This window comes from Heteronotia binoei, unplaced genomic scaffold (genome assembly GCF_032191835.1).
Source record: "Heteronotia binoei isolate CCM8104 ecotype False Entrance Well unplaced genomic scaffold, APGP_CSIRO_Hbin_v1 ptg000122l, whole genome shotgun sequence".
In the NCBI taxonomy this organism is placed as follows: Eukaryota; Metazoa; Chordata; class Lepidosauria; order Squamata; family Gekkonidae; genus Heteronotia; species Heteronotia binoei.
In genome coordinates, this window is record NW_026799994.1 from 243,036 (window position 1) to 259,676 (window position 16,641).

At 41.6% G+C, this 16,641-nt stretch overlaps 1 protein-coding gene across 4 annotated transcripts in view; it reads left to right on the top strand.

The window, feature by feature from the left end:
• LOC132590524 (stAR-related lipid transfer protein 13-like) overlaps positions 1 to 16,641 on the top strand; it is a 207,256-nt gene that overhangs the window by 180,223 nt on the left and 10,392 nt on the right. For 3 of the 4 annotated variants that reach the window (XM_060263434.1, XM_060263435.1, XM_060263436.1), the window contains exons 8-9: positions 11,033 to 11,231; positions 14,961 to 15,168. In XM_060263434.1, the coding sequence (XP_060119417.1) occupies positions 11,033 to 11,231; positions 14,961 to 15,168 (407 nt within the window). Of the gene's footprint in view, positions 1 to 11,032; positions 11,232 to 14,943; positions 15,169 to 16,641 lie in introns of those variants that run through there. The other variant, XM_060263437.1, reaches the window with a different exon arrangement.

Consider the following 16,641-nt stretch of genomic DNA (forward strand, 5'->3'; position numbering starts at 1 on the left):
AACATACTGCTTTACCAGTCTTAACTAGTTTCATTAATTATCCACGTATAGCGGGATATGAATAAGGATTTCCACATTTGGAAAGCTTTGCAGAAGAACTGTTCCATGCCAATGGTCCAACTAGTCATAACCCTGGGTGTTCTGTGGTCCCAAGCATTTCTCTCCCATTTCTAAACAGCAGTTTTGCAAGAGTCTAGTTTAGATCAGTGTGGCAGGATAGAAGGTTTTAAAACTTTTTTTTTTTTGCCATGTAATTTCCCTGACCTGAATTAACCATGCAGAGCTGCTATGTGCCTTTGGGGTAAACATTCAGGGAACATATGGAAAGCCTTTGTGTTAGCTCAAATGGCAAATAGCAGCCCCATTGTGGTCCTAATTTGAATTATGGAGCTGCTTTTTACAAGGGAAAATGTTTGGGAACTCTGAACATGGAACTTTAGTATGTCATCTAGTTTGTCCTTGAGCTACACTATTTTTTCCTACATGATTTATATTCATCATGTATTTACAGGAGAACTCTGTAGCATTATCCCTGTTGTTCATAGAACCACAGTCATATCTTTTTTGGGTTTCATGTTCACAGGAAAAAACATATTGCCTCTATTTGTGTGTTTTTTCATTATGGGCATTCTCAGAAATTGATATCATTTCTGTTCACATCAAAAGTCTTCCATTCCCAGAGGCAGGTCCTTTTCTGTGTTGGTGGTGGCTACAAGCATAGCCAGCTTCAAGAGGGGTTTGGATAAAAATATGGAGCAGAAGTCCATCAGTGGCTATTAGCTACAGCATATTATTGGAACTGTATGGGGCAGTGATGCTCTGTATTCTTGGTGCTTATGTGGGGGGGGGGGCAAAGTGGAAGGGTTTCTAGCTGCATTTGTGAACTTCATTTTTTTTGGCCACTGTGTGATACAGAGTGATGGGCCAGTGGCCTGATCCAACATGGCTTCTCTCATGTTCTTATGTTCTTATGGTTTTCTGACTGTGGAACTTCCTCCAGTGGCTATTAGCTGGCACTAACACTGACATGTTTTTCCAAGTCTTTGGTAGCAAATTATATGTAACTTCTGATTATTTTCATTGCTATTATATTGCTTCAATATGGTTTAACGGGTGTTTTGTTTTGCTTAAACTTAAGTGTGTGCCACCATAAAGCTCAGCCTTGTTGTATTTGGGATATAGACATTTTTAAATAAAGTGGAAGACCTAGGGCAGCTGAGAGTGCTGGATCCTATAAATGAGTTCTCTGTACACGGGATAGCCTCTGCTGAGGAGCGCAGTTCCTCTTCCCCTAAATCTTCCATTTGCACAACAGCTCATTAGAACCACAGACCTTGCGCAAATGGAAGATTTAGAGGAAGAGGAAACATATTCTGACAGGAATGCCAGCCTCCAGCTGGGACCTGGGGATCTCCTGGAATTACAGTTGATCTCCAGTCTACAGAGGCGAAAATGGGTGCTTTGGAGGGTGGACTCTATGGCACTCAACCCCACTGAGGTCCCTGCCCTCCCCAGGCTCCATCCTCAAATGACCAGGAGTATCCTAGCATGGATCTGGCAATCCTATCTCTCATCCCCTACCTGTTGCTGGAGGGTGGGGGACCTGGCAACCCTAGCTGCAGAGACTGCCTAGTGCACACAAAACCCATTCATAGAATCCAACCAGCATCTTTACAGATAGGGCCAATTTCTCTTTTGAAAGGCAATGAATTTCCATTTCTGAAATCTCGTTGCTGCAGACATCCCTGACTCAAAAAGAGTTAACTACACCAATGAGATAGAACTTATTCAGTTAACACTTCTGACCCAACCAAAGCTATTATGGTAATAATTACAATGCATTTGTTTACAAGATAAAGTCAAACTACTTGCATTTAAATATAGTTATGGGTTTGGTTTCCTATCTTGAGCTGAAGCTTAGCATTTTCCCAAGAAGATGAAAGGTCAAATGAAGATCACTATAAAAGGGCAGATGAGCAGAATCAGGATGTTATGCTTCACAAGATCTTACTGTGTTGTGATGAAATATGACATCTTGGTTTTGATTCTAGTGTAGTGATATTAAAGCTTTTGATTCAGGGGCACTTTTTCTCAGTAAACATCTATTGCCATGTGCTCTGACCTTCTGTCCAGCCTGTCAGAACATTGGCAGTGCATGAGGCTAGTGTTTTTCCTCTGTTATTGGCACTGGCTGATGAGGAAAAAACACTGAAACAGTGATGAGAGAAAAAGAGCCAACATGTGTACTCATATTGACTATAATCCAGAAAACAATCATTTACTCTCAGTCCCAAACAACAGCATTGCCCCCAAGCCACATAACAAGCAGTTCTGTAAACATTGCTCTGTGGGCATTGTTTGGAAGTGACACTTAAAAGTTTTGCTGTGCATGAAGCTGTGCATATGCATGAAGGGGCTTTGGATGCGTAGACCAGTTTTTGTGGTCCTAAGAGCAGGGAGGGCAGCCAGAAGGAAGAAGGAGGGCAGGGTAGAACAGATACACAGAGAATCAAACTGGAATAAACAGGCCAGAGCGTTATTGATTACAGCAGATTGAGCATTGGCATAGCATGGGGCATGGATTCAAGAATCAGGCAACACGTCTGTTGGTCAATGAACCCATCTCTAACTCGCCTGCTAGGGAAACTTGGATTGGCATGCAAATGGTCCCATGAAGGCACAAGCTCATATGTGGTACCGTTGCCACAGACCTGTAGCCACGGGGGGCTGTGGGAGTCCTGCCCCCTGACTTCCTGTTGGGGTGCCCTTACTCAGGGCCCCCAACCTTCTCTCTCTTCCCCTCCATGGTCGTGTGGGAGGGAGGGGTAGCCCCTACTGCAGTCTTAAGCTCTGCTCATGACCTGAGTTCGATCCCAGCTGAAGCTGGGTTCAAATAGCCGGCTTGAGGTTGACTCAGCCTTCCATCCTTCTGAGGTCGGTAAAATGAGTACCCAGCTTGCTGGGGGGAAAGTGTAGATGACTGGGGAAGGCAATGGCAAACCACCCTGTAAAAAGTCTGCCATGAAAATGTTGTGAAAGCAATGTGACCTCAGAGTTGGAAATGACTGGTGCTTGCACAGGGGACTACCTTTACCTTTTTTAAAATTGATGATATAGAAAAATGTTAGGCCTTCTACAATCTATTTGTTGGGATAAGGTCTTGTGCAATATATTGTTTGTGCAAACTGCATATAGGGATCATGAGGTGTGAGGCCTGTATCAAAACTTCCAAGGCTCTTGGCCCTGAAAAGCATCTCTCCCTCCTCCATTTTCTGCAGTTTAAAGGGAACTCTAAAGGAGATGTGGCATAACTCTTGTGTTGCTTTTAGATACAGAACTTAAATATATTACACGTTTGGCACAACAGTTTTCATTTTAGACTATAATTGAATTTACCCTGATGAGGAGCTAAATGCACCTAAAGATGTGTTGGGCCTTTACTTACCACTATATCATAACTCCCAAATGTCCTGGATCACCTGGGATTGTCACAATAATCAGGTGACAATTCCAGATAATTAAGTGGAGTTCTAGAAGCATGCTAAATGTTAGGTTTTCTTTCCATTTCATGGAGTTAACTAGCTATGAAAACCAGCAATGTAAAAGAAAAGAGGGGAAACGCTACTCAAACCTCTGAGAGTTCAGAGAATCCTGGAAAATTGGGTGTGGGGTTTCTGAACTGTCAAGCACACACCCTTGAATTCTTCATGGGTCTCCAGCATGTCTCTATAGCTAAGTGACTGTCACCCATTATGATATAAAAAGCAGAAAAACCAAGCCAACCACAGATAAAATAGTGCTTTCTACATACTCTGGATATTTCCCAGAAAAAATGTGATTTTATACATTAACAACAACAAAAACCCCTCTCTGATGAACTAAACACACTACTGAGGGCCCCAGCATAGAGCTGTTAATGCTGGTTTGGAAATTGTTGGTGATTTGGGGGTGTACTTTAAAGAGGGGAAGGAATTCAGCAAGAAAGTAATGCCATAGAGCTTGTACCCTGAAACTGCCATTTTCTCCATGGGAACTGACCTTTGTAGTCTGGAAATCAGCTATAATTCCAGCAACCCGCCCCTAGCTTGTCAAGAAAGTAGGGTTGCCAAGTCCAATTCAAGAAATATCTGGGGACTTTGGGGGTGGAGCCAGGAGACATTAGGAGTGGAGCCAAGATCAAGGCTATGACAAGCATAATTGAACTCCAAAGGGAGTTTCTGGCCATCACATTTAAAGGGACAGCACACCTTTTCAATTCCTTCCTTCCATAGGAAATGATGGATAGGGGCACCTTCTTTTGGGGCTCATAGAGTTGGACCCCCTGGTCCAATCTTTTTGAAACTTGGGGGGTATTTTAGGGAGAGGCACTAGATGCTATACGGAAAAATTGGTGCCTCTACCCCAAAAAACAACCCCCCCCCAGAGCCCCAGATACCAGCAGATCAATTCTCCACGATTTTCTATGGGAATAAATCTCTATAGGGAATAACAGAGTTCCAGCAGACATTTCCCTCCCCCCACCCCCCCACCCCGCTTTCTGATGACCCTGAAGCGGGGGGAGGGCCTCCAAACCAGGGGATCCCCTGCCCCCACCATAGCTGGGGTGGGGATTGGCAACCCTACAAGAAAGTGGTTGGTGCCTATCACAAAAGCAGCAAAACCAAAGCCACCTGCAGATGAGGTAGGAACCCCCACCCCAGCTATGCAGAACAATATGATGTACATTTACAAACCACCACCCCCCCCCACCACCACCACCCCCCCGACCTGTTGAGAACTGAGTGTGCTCAGGAGTCAGGGAATGTTAAGAGCAGTTGAAAGGAATGAGGGAAATTAGCCTGCTCAAGCTCCTGGGAGCTCATTAAAGCTCTCAGCTTGTCATTTTCTGTAATAAATCTGTGTTTGTGCTTGGTTATTGTGGATTTTTTGCTCTGTAATGCCTTGGGGAGACCCTATTGTTGGACTATATATGAATTCTGGAGAGCTGCATTAAGTTAGAGCTTTAAAAAAATAAAAGTTGGTTATAGTCAAATCAATTAGGAATTTGTTTCTAACAGGAAACAGGGATTCTTTACAAAATTATCCTGAGACTTGCACATCATTGTTTTAAAAAATCTCTACAAATCACAAATCTATCAATGTAATTATGAGAAGAATCCAGCAACAGTATAAACATATATTGGAAATACAGAGAAGCTGAGCCCCTGTAATTTTAAAAAGAAATGTACCCAACTCTGTCCCCCCCCCCCATCTTTTTTTCCTTTTACTACATCATCTCTTCCACTGTGAAATGAGCAGAAACATCTCTAATAGATCTCAAGTGGTATAACAGAACTTCACTTGGGAATAAAAAATGTGGTTTGTGCACTGAAATTTGCCTTAGGGAATTCCATTCCACTATAAAAGGATAGCGTTCTGCAAAAACACCTGACAGCTCATTTGAAGGATTACCAATTCCTTGCAGAAAAAGAAGCACATGATAAAAATATATATCAGAAACTTTGTGTAAATATTCCCTCTGTAATCCCCACTTTCCCACTACAGGCAACGAGAGAAAAAAAGGGAAGATGCAGAAACAAAAAGAGAAATCTATCTGAAAATAATGTCCATATCAAACTAAGATTTTTCTTGGTAATTGACATATAACATAGAAATTTTACTTAACTAACTACTGCTGCAGTTGATGAGATAAAAAGACATCCTTGCACTGAAAGACATCTCTAGAATCTCTGGAATATTTATTTTACAAAATTTATAGCTTGCCATTCTACCCTCGCAAGGGCCACCAAGGTGCTAAAAATTTAGAACATACATGATAAAACCACATTTTAATCATTAAAATCAATCTCCCTTAATACACATATCAATAAAGCAATTTAAAGTTGGGGTTGCCAACATCCAGATGGTGGCTGGAAATCTCATACTATTACAACTGGTCTCCAGGTGACAGAGATCAGTTCACATGGGGTAAATGACCACTTTAAAAGGTGGATTCTATGGCATTAAACTCCACTGAGGCCCTTCCCGTCCCCAAACCTCACTCTTCTCAGGCTCCACTCCCAAAATCTCCAGGTATTTCCCAATCCAGGGCTAGCAACCCTAGTTAAAATATGTAGAAACACACAAAAACAGCAATTAAAATGTTGGTCAGGAAGGAAGATCACTGAGAGAATGCCAAACAAAACAAAACAAAAGTCTTCACCTGCTGGCAGAGGGTGGCAATAGAAGAGGACAGAAAAGTCTCTCTGGAGGGAGAGTTCCAGAGCTTTGGTGCCATGACTGAGAAGGACATCTCCTGTGTTGCCACCCACCTAATCTCAGAAGGTGGGGGTACTTGCAGCAGGACCTCCAAAGATGCCTGGTGGTTGGGTAGATTCATAAAGGAGTAAGCAATGCCTTAGGTTTGCTGCACCTTGAATTGTACTCGGAAACAAATTGGGATGGGCCAAGAGTGGAGTGCTATCCCTGTGACTCACTCCAGTCAACATCCTGTCTGCAGAATTCTGTACAATTGAAGTTTCTGTACATTTCTCAGGGGCAGCTGTCAGGACCTTGAGTCAAGGAATAATACAGCTGGTAAAAGGCACAGCAGTTTATTTATTCCATAGGCATCATATCTTTGCTATCCTTTTAACCCCTCGCCCCAACCGTTACATTTTCAAGTACAAGCGTGGCAAAGGTTTTGGCACAACCCCCTCCCACCCTCCATGGAGTCCACCCCTAGTTTCACACTCCAGGTGACTAATCTATGCTTCCTCAGCTCTGACCTTGAAGTCAGTGGAAACAGCTTAACTACTAAGTTCCCAAGATAAGCATGCAGAGAGGATGAGCAAAGTGAAAGTGCACCCAAGCAAATTGGTTACAGCACAAAATATGGCAAGAGGAATACAGAGGGGATGGCTCTTGACCGCAGCTCCACATTGAGTGCATTACAGTAATCTAATCTAGGTGTAGGCAGGACACACACCAAGTGGCCAGATTTTTTCTGCTCAGGAAAGACCTCAGCTGGCTAACCAGTTGGAGCTGGTAAAAGGCACTCCTGGACACAGCTGCCACCTGCTTATCCAGCAAGAGGTCTGGGTCCATGAGCACCCCTGTTAACATGTATTGTATATAAGGTACATCCCTGTATTGCGAGAGGGAGTCGTTAATCTACCCTCTTGACAATTAAGAGGAAGGAGCTTTAGGAAAACCTTCTCCTCCATCTCTTCACAGACAACTGAAGACCCTAGGAGAGGTGAGATGTACCACTTATGCTGCTATACACATAATGGCTTTGCTCTTACTAATATAATAGGCTAAATAGGTTTAGCTATAGAGAATATTGTAGCCATGTAAGAATGTAACCATGCAAATCTGTAATCATATATTCACTGCACCCTTTTGCTTAACATTTGGAATCATGTATTGATCACTACTCAAATAAATTGTCATGTGTGGTGTTCTCTTTTCCCTGAGAGTATTTTCCCAGAGTATTTGATTAACAATTCTCTCTCGCAATACAGGGATGTACCCTATATACTATATATGTTAACACCCCAAGACTAGGAACCTGTTCCTTCAAGGGGAGCACAACCCAGCCCTATCAGGCATGTCTTGATTTCGGTTGACTTTGCCTCTTTGTGTTTAATGGAAATGGTGCTTCTAGAGTCATACTGCCCATAGAGTCCCATAGTATCACCTAACTGGAGATTTTGCTGTTGTTTTCAATACAGCATGAGTTACACTGAATTATTTTCATACTTCTGCGTTATTACAATTAAGGTAGCTACTATAATATGCTATTCTTTTTCTACTCAAAACATAATTGACTGCAGTATGAATTTCAGTAACTAGAAAATGGGAAACTGGCTGGCACCATCAGCTAATGATTGGGTATTAGCCAAAGGAAGAGGATTCAGCACGTGCTGTGCTATTGTCATACACTTTGGAATGTGCTATTGTCATACACTTTGGAAGCACGTGCTGTGCTATTGTCATACACTGAATTTTTCTCCATTTGAGAATCTTCAGAGTCCAAATATTGCACTCTCTTCAAAATCTGTCACTTTTTTCTAACCAATGAAAGATAAATCCAATATATCATAATGATGATAATTATCATCCCTTGTTTTTTTTAAATGAAATCTTCCAGTTCATCTATTTGTTTTTGTTCCCAACTGAAAACAAGCTTTCTGCCGGCTTCTGTGGAGTCACCCTTGTGTTTCAAAGCTGGTTCTGTTTAAACAGTTGTATCACAACTCTCTAAAAAGTTCAAACCAGCTGGGTTTTCCAGTTGAGTCCTAATATTGTCTACTTCTCTGTGAGAGGTGCATGTAATAAGAACCATTGTCCAAGTAGCATTTGTTTAATATAGCACACAATTTTAAAATAAATTCTTACCCCCACCCCCGACAACCCTGTGAGGTTGGTTAGACTCCACAGTCCAAGATGCTCCCTTATGCCAGTGAGTTTCATGGCATAAGGGAGACCTGAATCACATCTCTCCAGCCTTAGTCCAAAATCTACATATAGGTTTCTCAGTTAATTTATCTGTATACTGAGAACAACTATAAGCATCATCCCGTTCTGTGAGAAATAGCTATGGAAATATTTTCACATTATGTAAGTCTTTGGGGGCAGGCAACAGTCCAGTGATTCTGAGAACAACTGGTGTTCTTTTGTGGATTACAGGAACACGAGAAAACCAAAGCCATTCCCTAAAAGGTCATTTGCCCTATTGAGCTATACTAGATGAGACCCACAAAAAATGTCTCTATTGTGCACATCAGTGGCATGATGTCTCTCTCTTTTTCACTCCACAAACCATTGTTTCTTGCTCACGCATGCAAAAAAAATAAAGTGCAGGTCCTGAAGGAAACTATATAGTAAAGCCAACAACACAGGACCCTCAATGAATGCAGTGGATAACAGTTATATAGAGTGTACTAGAAAATCCACCACGATACCGAATTATACAGTATATGATACCATTGATTAATTAATTCAATTTATATCCTACCCTCCCAGCAGTTAGGCTCAGGGCAGGTTACAAGGTCACATAAATCATGATGATAAAACAGTATCATATTTACCATATAAAATCAGAAAGTTAAAATTAAGGTGGTGATAAAAAACCAACGTGAGGCATTGCCTTGGGAGTGATGCTATGATGGACCCTTCTGAGTGGTGCTGATGGAGGTTGGCCACTGACCACAAGGCCACAGCTACTAGTAGGGGAGGCCAAGAGTTGGAAGAATTTGGATGCCTGCTGCCTCAACTAAAAGCCTGGTGGAACAGCTACATCTTGCAGGCCCTGTGGAATTGTAATGGATCCCACAGGGCCCAGATCTCGATTTGGAGCTTGTTCTACCAGGCTGTGGCCAGGGCTGAGAAGGCCCTGGCCCTAGGTGAGGCTAGTTGAACATCCTTCGGGCCAGGGACAACCACAAGATGTTGGTCAGTTGAGCACAAGCCTCTGTGGGGCACATATGCATAAGTATATGTAACCCAGAATAATCAAAGCCCATCAAATATACATAAAGATCCATGAGTTAGTGCTGTTTACACTCTCAGCTTCTGGTGCATCTGAATCTACTTGAAAAGAATCTGGAGATGAGATCAGGCTAACCTGGATATCCAGCTCCAACTCCTATAAATTTTAGTGTATTCAAAGGTTTAGGGATGGGTATTCAGAAGTTGAAAAGTTGCATTTACTTTTTGCTTCTGCCATGATTTAAAGGAACTAAGGCATGACCAGGATGCTCCCCCCCTCCCTGCCTCAGAATGCATGAGATAATTTCCTTCTCTCCCTCTTTTGGATTTATTATTAATCAAATTTGATTGAGCTGATTGGGTAAGGTGCAGATTGTTTTTGTACTTTGACTCTGGGATCAGGGTCATTGTACAAGCAATTTTTAAAAAAATTTGTCAACAAAGAAAATGTACATTTAATGATTATACTATTGGATCTGATTAAGGCCATGGAATTAGTTTTTCCACCCAGGTTGTCGTACTTTGTCACTGAACGTTATGGCTTGTATATTTGATGTGCCTGATTATTATGGCTTGCATATGGACCTATGGAATTACATATTGTACACTTTTGTTTTATGGAGAATTTTTGAATATCTCATGTACAGCAGCCATTCCTTTCTTTCACACATATTCCAATTATTTCTTTCACAGATTCTCAGCAATAGATTTGGGGGAGGGGAGACTCTTACCAATATCACAGACTGAGCAACCTTCATGAACAGATCCACTCTCAGAAAGGATTATTAGCATGCCCTGATGAACAACCACCTCAGAGGTTCAATCATGAATAAATCAATTGACTGCAAAGCCACTCAAACTCCAGTGGAATTCTTTCCCCACCCCCCATCAGATCTGAACCTTTTTTTTTTTTGTCTGTCTGCCTGTGGCAGTGGGTTTGGTGATGCTTTACCTAGAGTGAAGACATACATTCTAAAGTAGGTGGAAGTGGATTCATGTACATTCTGAGGCATTTGTTTTCAGGAATTAATAAGTGTACCCAAGCCCTATTTATACCATCTGCTTTTCTTTAGCCTTATTGGTGTTGAATTTCAGTATAACCACTTTGTTTTAGAGAAAAGATTTGTCAAATAGATTGTTAGCAAATTAGGTGGAGGCAGGATTATTTTAGTGGCAGGGTTTTTAAAAAAATACTCAGACTTTTAAATGTTTTGATTTTGTTTTTGCCAACCTCACTGGTGTTCACAGAACTGAATGACCTGACTTTAATCTGAAATTGTATCCTACACATCCTCAAAGCCAGGATTAATTCTTTATGAAATCTCTTAGACTGTGTATGCCATGATTGTTCTTAAATTGTGGAAAGCAGGGCTTTTTTGTAGAAAAAGCCCAGCAGGGACTCATTTGCATATTAGGCCACACCCTCTGACACCAAGCCAGCTGGAACTGCGTTCCTGCTTTAAAAAAAGCCCTGGTGGAAAGTGTTAAATATTGTTTTAGTAAGTGCTTGTAATATATGTTTTGTTTTTGATGTTAATGACAAAAATGCCTAATTTAGGTGGGCCTTTTTCGGAAGTCCGGTGTGAAATCCCGAATACAGGCTCTACGACACATGAATGAAAGCTCCCCTGAAAATGTCAACTATGAAGACCAGTCAGCCTACGATGTGGCAGATATGGTAAAGCAATTTTTCAGGGACCTTCCAGACCCACTTCTCACTAGCAAGCTAGGAGAAACCTTCCTCCATATATACCAATGTAAGTACTATAGTTTTATTTATTATTATTTATTATTTGTATGCTGCTTTTCAGCTGTGTTTGCTGTACCAAACAGCATACACAATAGCTATAACTAAAAACCAACAAATAAAGGCCTTTACAATTAATAGATACTGGTTCTATGAGTTTGTTGAGTCTGTAGCAGCAACATAAACAAAATATCCATTCCCCCTGCAGTGATGAATGCTATCAAACCCATAAAATCAGCCCCAAGCTAATAGGAGGAAATATTCACACATCCCAGGGCAACCGGGGAGCCAGGCACACAGTTCCCCCCTGTTGAGAGTGAAAGCCAGGGGTGCAGTCATGTTAAATAGCATCAATCATCTGTTCAGCAGATGATCAGCAGCATTTAATGCAATCTGTTTAAAGCATGTGACTGAATAACCCATGGAGCCCTGTTTGGTGACAACTGTTTGGTGACCAGTCAGTGAATAAACACACCCTTCAGCTGTTGCTTAGCAGGAAAAATCATCAAGAAATACAGGAAAGACTCAGGTAATGCAATACCATTAGCAATTCCCCTCCCAAACACCCATTATAAGAAACTGTATGAGATAAGTATGTTACATGCAAGGCACTGCAGATCTTAATAAATAAGGGTCATAAGTTAGGACTGCTTCTAGTGGTAACAGGAATATACACAGGGAGATCATTCCTCAGCAGGTCTATTAAATGGGGCTTAGGCTTACACCCCAAAAAGTGTCCTTTTGATTGCGTTGTATGTTCTGAATGTAGGCCTTCTATAGAAAATAGGCATGTCCTTTCCCTGTGCTTGCTTATTCATTCATTCATAGTCCCACCTTTCTCACTTGGACTCAAGGCAGATTACGCAGTAAGTCAATGCAATCAAAAGAATGGGACGTTCAATGAATAATTAATAACATTAGGGTTGTAAAACTAACCTGAAGTCTAGAAGCAGGACTGAAGCAAAGAATAAGTATTAACATGACACATTAAAGGTGTAAAAATGCATAGCAAGCTGTACCACAGTCCCTAATAATTTATCCAAGTAACTTTGTCAGTCATTTGTGCATTATATCATAGCTTTGGAAGGGGCCATACAGACCATTCAGTCCAATCCCATGCTGAAAGCAGGATCAGCCTAAAGCACCCTGGCCCTGACAAGTGTTTGCCCAGCCACTACTTGAGGATTGCCAGTGAGGGGGAGCTCACCACCTCCCAAGGTGCTCATTTGCAGGGTTGCAGCAGCAGAAGGCCCTGCTCAGATGAGCAAAGTTGTCATGGCAAAGCATAACAGAGATGAGAGTCCAAGGCCATGAAGGGCTTTTTTGTGTTTGTACAGATAGGATGTACTATCATCAAGGGTATATATATTTTATATATATATATAAAGCCCAGCAGGAATTCATTTGCATATTAGGCTACCCCCGCCCCAGTGACAAGCCAGCCAGAATTGTGTTTCTGTGCATTCCTGCTCAAAAAAGCCTTGCTGTCATCTTCAAAAAATATTGCTGAGCTCCCAAATAAAGACATGTTTTTGACTATATAAAATCAACCAAATGAGGCAGCTTGGCAAACTCAGGATGGTTGGTGACTGTTATCCTGCAACTTGATAGCTATATTCCCAAGTGCAAACTGATTTTGTGCATCATAAAACTTAACTCAGTCATCACCACTCTTTGGCTTCTCAGCCTGATTTCATAAAGTTCAGATTGTTTCTTTCATTAAAAGAAAAGCCTTTTATTTAGAGCCACTGGAAAGTACATGCTTTGAATATATGGACTCCATGGTCTATCCCAAGATTAGCAAGCTAAGGCATGTTATATCGCAGCATTTGGGAATAACTGGACTACAGATTTGATCATATCTGATATTTCAAGGTGAAAATAAAGACCTACATGTGTTCCAATTCTCAGTGCCTACCTTTCCACTATTACATGTTGCTGAAAGCAGTTTGAAGAACACCAGATAGAATGGAAGTGGGCAAGATATAAGCCCAGCCATCAGCTCTCACGAGGACTCTGCCAAGTTTCTCAATTACATCTTTCCTCAAAGAAGGGCAGGCTTAGATGTGTACGCAAGGCCAAAAATCTCATTGCTTGGCACCAGTTTAGTACCTGGGACTGGCAGACGTGTATGCTGAGTGTCATTTTAAACCTTCTGTGGCACAGGAAGGCATGTCTAATGACACCTTCTTGCTGCATTGTGTTCAGGTGGCAGCTAAACCCTGGCCAGTTTAGGCATATAAATTGTGCAGATGTTGTGAATGCAAAAATGCAGTTTTCATAGCAAAGTATGAGCGGCCTATGACCAAGATTTTGCATAGCTATCCTAATCACAAGGCATTTTTAGGGTTTTATTTGAAAGTCATGATCACCCTGAAGGTGATTTGTGTCCCCATAGGTAGGTCATCCCAGAGTATAGCTCATGAACTGCTGCTGTTGTGACCTGCTCTGTTCCCTGAACCATCATTTTATGATTGGCTCTGGCTGGTGGGCCATAGAACTCTAGCAAAAGAGGAGACCCTCTAAGTCCCTGTTCCAAAGCACTTAACTTTTTCCTCAGCTTAGCATCTTGGAGTTGTGAGATTCATTTCACCCTTTTCTAAAAGCTTTCAAATAAAGTGCTTCCCTGAACCATCAAGCAAAGAGAAATTAGAGGCTTAGTGCAGTCATATATGCTATAAAGCTGTTTCTCCTGTTTGTTCTTTAGTTTAGTGTCTGATTCACCCAAGGGAACCTTCAACACATCCTGAGTGAGCATAACAGGTAGCTTGTAAAGTAATGTTTATCTAGCATTATACTGAGGGATCCCCATTTGTGCAATCGTTAAAATTTTCCTTGAATTGTGCAGATTTTTTAAAAGATCTGCCATAGCGACAACAGTACAGGGGCATCCTTTCAGAAAGAGCACATGTAGCTATGGATTTGCCATCTGAAAAGGAAATGGGTTCTTTGTTCACTGCACAACATCTCTACTTCCTGAAGATTTAAGCATAGTAGTAAAACTCTCAAGACAAACCTCTATGGAGATTGAAAAGCCTTATCAAAACTTTATTTTGCCGGATGTTGGAGGTGATTTGGCAGCTTTATTTGGGATCTCTGGTGCTGACTACATTTATATTGTACTTGTGCTGCTGAACCTCTCAGTGCAATTTAGGGTGACTTGATTGCTGCTTTTTTTTTTTTTTTTGCATTTCAGTGCCCTTGATAATCAGCAAGGCAGGTTACATAGATTTGTTAAAAGAATGAAGTTGAATTATCAAGAGTAGGTCTGAATCATGGGCGACCATAACCACCCTAGATCTAGAGGTTGTGTTGTCCAGCATGAGACTGGTAGCTTGGCTTGAAAACTAGGCAATGATACTTCTGCTGAACAGGCAAATTGTTCCTATACCAAGCTTGGCCAATCCAGAAATGCCATGTTTGTCTGCTGCGGATTATCTGGTTACACATCCATGTTAATTCTAAAAAGAATTCTAGGTCTTGAACACACACAATTGCTCATTTGGCTAGACAGGAATCAAGCCAGTGCAACAGGGAGCCATATTTTGTGTCAAGCCAAGTGAACAGCAGTGCACAGTAATCCTCCCAATAAGGGAGTAAGAAAAAATTATGTTTCTTGGAAAAGCAGTTGTCTTCCAGGGGTAATCCAGACTTTTGAAGTTAGATCTTATATGGCATTCCAACATCCTTGTTTTCATTTATGATCAACTTTTTAAAAACAGCACATATCATTCTTCAGATGTTCCGAAAGAACAGCGGCTTCAGGCAGTACAGGCTGCCATTATGCTGATGTCAGATGAAAACAGGGAGGTTCTGCAGACCCTGCTATGTTTCCTGACTGATGTCACCTCAGTGGAAGAGAATCAAATGACTCCTATGAATATTGCTGTGTGCTTGGCCCCTTCTCTTTTTCACCTCAATATAATAAAGAAGGAAAGCTCACCACGGTAAGTATGTGCTTCCTTGTTCTCTCTGCCTTGTCCTGTCTGAAGGGCAGATCTGTTTATCTGATTATCATTTAATTGTGTTTTTGGGTTCAGCATTCAAACCTCTGTGAAACCAACTGAAAGCCTCAAAACATGGGCACAAAAAATATAGGGCCTTCTCCGTAATGGCCCCATCTTGGTGGAACCAGCTGCCGGAAGAGGTAAGGGCCCTGCGGGACCTTACTCAATTCCGCAGGGCCTGTAAGACAGCCCTCTTCCAGCTGGCCCACAGCTAACCGGCATTGAACACTGAACACCGAATACTGAATTTGAAATCGAACTTGAATCGAGTGTAGCTTTAAGACCGCTGTATGATTTTAATGTTTATGTATATAATAATTGTTTAGATTTTTAACTATAAATTATGAAATGTTAATTTTAATGCTTAATTTTATATTTTATGTTAGTTTTACATGTTGTAAGCCGCCCTGAGCCACCTAGTGGGAAGGGCGGTATATAAATCTCAGATAAATAAATAAATACATACATACATTTTTAAGGAATAAAGGCTGGTTCATACAGGATTTTTCTCCTAAATGGTAGTACTTCTGTCCTTGGCAGCATGTGCACAAAAAGTGAATTGAATTGTGAACAGCTAGCAATTGTTTTGTCCTGGTTAGTATTTGGATGGAAGTCTACCAAGAAAATCAAGTGTGGTTGAGGCAGGCGATGGCAAACTTACCTCTATTCAGTTCTTGCCTTAAAAATCCATGTTGACAGCACTTTACACATACATACAGCAGCTGTTTTTACATCCCTCCACTTATCATCCCAACTCTTGCATTCATGTAGAAAGCTGCTGACTGAGCTTACACTAGAAAAGACCTTTGCTCTGCCTTCAGCATAGTCACAGTTGAGAGGCCAGGGAGGTAAAAGGTTGAAGGCCTTGAGTACTGTAAATTTTTGTGGATTCCTCCAAACACTCACAAAGTTAAAATTCTGCCCATGGGTCTTCTAAGTGACCACTGCAATGTAACATCTAAATTCTATTTTATAACTGTCACAACTGTGCAGTTTCCTGTTCTGGGGCAATGATGTCTTAGCTGTGATCTCAACGTGTTGTGTAATTATTCTGTTTCATCAGGCAATGTCATTCTCCTATTTTCAAACTTGCCACATCAACTTTGTAAGAAACATGGCAGGCAACAGAAAAAGTCTTAGTGATTCTGGCACCCTAAGAAAAAATCCAGGATGGGGCCCTAGAATCACTGCCACCCCCACCTCTGCTGCTTCGTGCTGTGGGTTGGGTGGAAATTGTCACAGGAAGCCAGAAATCTGAAGCTCAAACACAAAGGGCCCTAGAAACTGCTTCTGAGACAGCTGCCCAAACTCCAGACAGAACAGGGGCATGTGGCAGAGGTGGGAGCCTGCTCTTTTTCTACTCCTCACCCTTCCATTGGGGGCAGGCCTAAGATCACACATGGTAAGTAATCA